The 3,310-nt window shown below is 35.9% G+C and overlaps 1 protein-coding gene across 5 annotated transcripts in view; it reads left to right on the top strand.

The window, feature by feature from the left end:
- Positions 1-3,310, top strand: part of Pcdh9 (protocadherin 9) — a 1,035,266-nt gene that overhangs the window by 647,421 nt on the left and 384,535 nt on the right. For 3 of the 5 annotated variants that reach the window (XM_008832676.2, XM_008832675.2, XM_008832674.2), the window contains one exon: positions 840-1,041. In XM_008832676.2, the coding sequence (XP_008830898.1) occupies positions 840-1,041 (202 nt within the window). The remainder of the gene's footprint in view (positions 1-839; positions 1,042-3,310) is intronic. The other 2 variants (XM_008832680.2, XM_008832677.2) reach the window with 1 other exon arrangement.

The following is a 3,310-nucleotide window of genomic DNA, read 5'->3' as shown; positions in this document are numbered from 1 at the left end:
ATATATAACTGCTCCACTGTCCTGTAATGCCCATGAGCCAGAGAAAGATTTGGATCCACTGGAACTCGAGTTTCCCACCATTATTAGCCACAATTTGGGTGCTGGAAACCAAACTCAAGTCCTCTCAAGCCAATGTTCTTACAAGCTGAGCCACGTCTCCAGCCCCTCTTCTTTTTCATATGCTTTTATAAATGTGGTTTCTTTTCCTGTATATCAATTGCAAGCAGTTAAACATAATTTTCCTATTTAAAGTAGTAATTTTGAATAAATATTACAGGATTTATATAAATAAAATTGAGCTACTTTATTTTATATTTTACGTTATTATTTTATTATGTTTATTCATATTTTAAAGTACAAATACAAAAGTTAGTCTTTAAAATTGCAGCAGTAGAGAAACTATATTGGTCCGAATCATAAACAATAAAAGGATGAAGTAAGCGCAAAACCTGATAAAGAAAAATGAAATGTCTGATTAACTAATTATTTTTTCAGGTCTGTGATGCAAAATATTTGCATATTACATATTTGGGCATTTTCCATAACTTTGCTGACTAGCATATATATTCCCCTTTACCTTATTACTTTTCCAGGGCTTTACATTAGTTTTATGACTTTGAATTATTTAAGATTGAAATTCCGTTTGGGATTTTGCCAGTTGGACATTACCTAATAAATGGGAAATGATGAATGATTGCCCTTAGGTTAGCTTCTAGCCTTGTGTGCTTTGGTTTTAAGTGTTATTTGTTGAAAGTTTTTGACTCTGTGTTCCTGATGGTATGAGCCTTCTGCTGTAAAAGAACAAATCGTAATCCACATGTCCTGTGGTCTTCTTCTAGTCGCAGCGCCGTGTTACCTTTCACCTCCCGGATGGCTCCCAGGAAAGCTGCAGTGACAGTGGTCTGGGAGACCACGAGCCGGTGGGTAGTGGAACCCTGATCTCACACCCTCTTCCTCTGGTTCAGCCACAGGACGAATTCTACGACCAGGCCTCTCCGGACAAGAGGACCGAAGCAGATGGCAACTCGGACCCCAACTCTGGTGAGTCCTTTTCCAGTTTTCCTGACTTTCTGTTGTTCTGTTTGGGTTATGTGATGGAACCTGCTTACATGGTCACCCTGCTCTGCCATCAAAGGGACAATCAATTCTATCTTCTGACTCTATTGTTACATGCTTTGAAATAGATCAAGTCATTGTTCTTGGTATATTGAGTTTTAAGGTGAATGATGCGTCATTATTTTATGAATCTCAAAAAAGGTAAAAAAGGTACAACTATAATTGAAAAAAACCATTTGTTGTAGGATAGTCTGATGTCAGAGAGATTAGAGTGTGCATAGATTAGAATTGATAAAATACAGTTAAGTAGAATATTGTTGATGAACTGTAACAAAGAATGCATATATATCATTATCTTATGGAATATTATCTTCTATTGAATAATTTACAGAAAATAGAGGGTTAAATTTGATTGGCTACGAAGAAAGGAAAATTTTTTTCATAAATTTTTCTTCGCATGCTTGAGTTTGGATAATTTGGTTTTATATTAGCATGTAGAATGGAATGGATTTGGCCTAAAAACCTTTATCCCCCATAGATCCACACATGACCTCAGGAACCTTTCTCAATTCAAAGTGTTCCCTGCAGAGAGTATTCTTAAGCCAGTGGAGGGAATCTTTGGCTAAAGCTGCACCTTTTGGAGTTGCATTTTAAAAACAAACACATGAAATCTTAATGCCTATTTTGAAAAAGGTACTAGAACAATTGAAATTAAAATGTTCATTCCAGAGTAATGGCCATTATTTCTTTTTTATTTGAATTAGAACATTCTTTCTGATGATGGATGTTGATAATAGGTGAGGCTTTGCAAGATTTTACAGAAGGAATACATGATAAATCTTTGGAACTTTCTCTTACACTTTATTTTTAAACTAAGAGAAATAATAAGTAATCATGAGGGGACATTCAAACTACAAAGGAAGAAAATAAAGAACCCACTTCTCATCTTGAATCTGCTTCAAACTGGTTGACTAAAGAAGGAAATGGAGTTATGGTGACTTTTCTATAACTTTCTAGCTATTTAGCTCCTACTGCTTCAGACATTACAGTGCCTCTGGCATTTCTGTGAAGTGAGGATATCTAGAGGAGGTCAAAAGCACAGACTGGCTTTCTTAACAAGTTCCCTTGTGGTAATCCAGCTTTCATGTTCACTTACTTCCACAGTTATAAATTGCCCCTATCTGTCTAGGCAAGGAGGAATGTGTTAAGTGTTTCCCCTTTTCCCTCTGTCCCACCTGAATGATTCCTCTGCCTCTGCAGGGCTCTGATAGGCACTCTTTTCTCACTAGCAACTATCAGACACACTGAGTTACATCACGTCTTCTTGCAGAGGTTTCCCTTTACTCCAGGCAATCTTCCAATAGGATCTAAATAAACCCTCTGCTACCTGTGGCTCTTGCTTTTTCAAGTCTGGTATCTTGGTTGTGTGAGGAAAACATAAGCACAGCTTTTGACTTCAAATATCTAGGGTAGACAAACTCAAAATCTTTCATCATAATTAAATGGAACTGGATAATCATTTATATTTTTCTGTGTATGAACTAATAATTATAGGTGCTTTAATTGAGCCACACTTTCCTAGGTTTGGTTGGGTGAGGCTGATAATAGCTCTTAAGCTCTTTTTCTAGTCTGCAACTTCCTCCTATCCAATTAGCACGAAGCTAAATCTTCCAAAAGTAATGCTGACCACTTCTTCTGCTAGTACATTGGAGCAGTTGGCTGCTCTTATCTTTGAACCCTTGTTACAACCAACACAGATTCACATTTTACACCTAATAGTTCAAATTGGTTTTAGGGATTCTGTGCAATTTACGACATGTAATTTCTGTAAGTATCTTGAAAGAGATAATATGTGAAACTCCAGTTGAAGGGTTTAGACTTGCCTAAGACTTTCCATCATTATCTATTTAGCCAGAATAATGAACTACTTTAAAAACATATACAGGATGTCATAGGGCCATGAGTTTAATCACTGGGTTTTAGAAGTTGATGAACATCTTAGTAAATTTCTACTTAACTAATTAAATTAGAATTTTAAAAATTTCAACTAGAAAGCAAAGGCAGCTTTTAGGACTTATTAGCTGGATGGACAAAATGATAGCTATCTTTTTCAATTTTTTTGCCACGGAATCACGTATCTGTGGTTTGTTAGGGCCAACTGAAAAGTGTCTTAATACAGAAAAGTAGAGTTTAATCATCTAATATATTTAATCATTTTCATGTACTGATATATGCATACAAGTTGAATTGATGC

The sequence above is a fragment of the Nannospalax galili genome, unplaced genomic scaffold, assembly GCF_000622305.1.
Source record: "Nannospalax galili isolate Female #2095 unplaced genomic scaffold, S.galili_v1.0 scaffold176, whole genome shotgun sequence".
NCBI classification, from domain to species: Eukaryota; Metazoa; Chordata; class Mammalia; order Rodentia; family Spalacidae; genus Nannospalax; species Nannospalax galili.
This window is presented reverse-complemented; position numbering and strand designations above follow the sequence as displayed.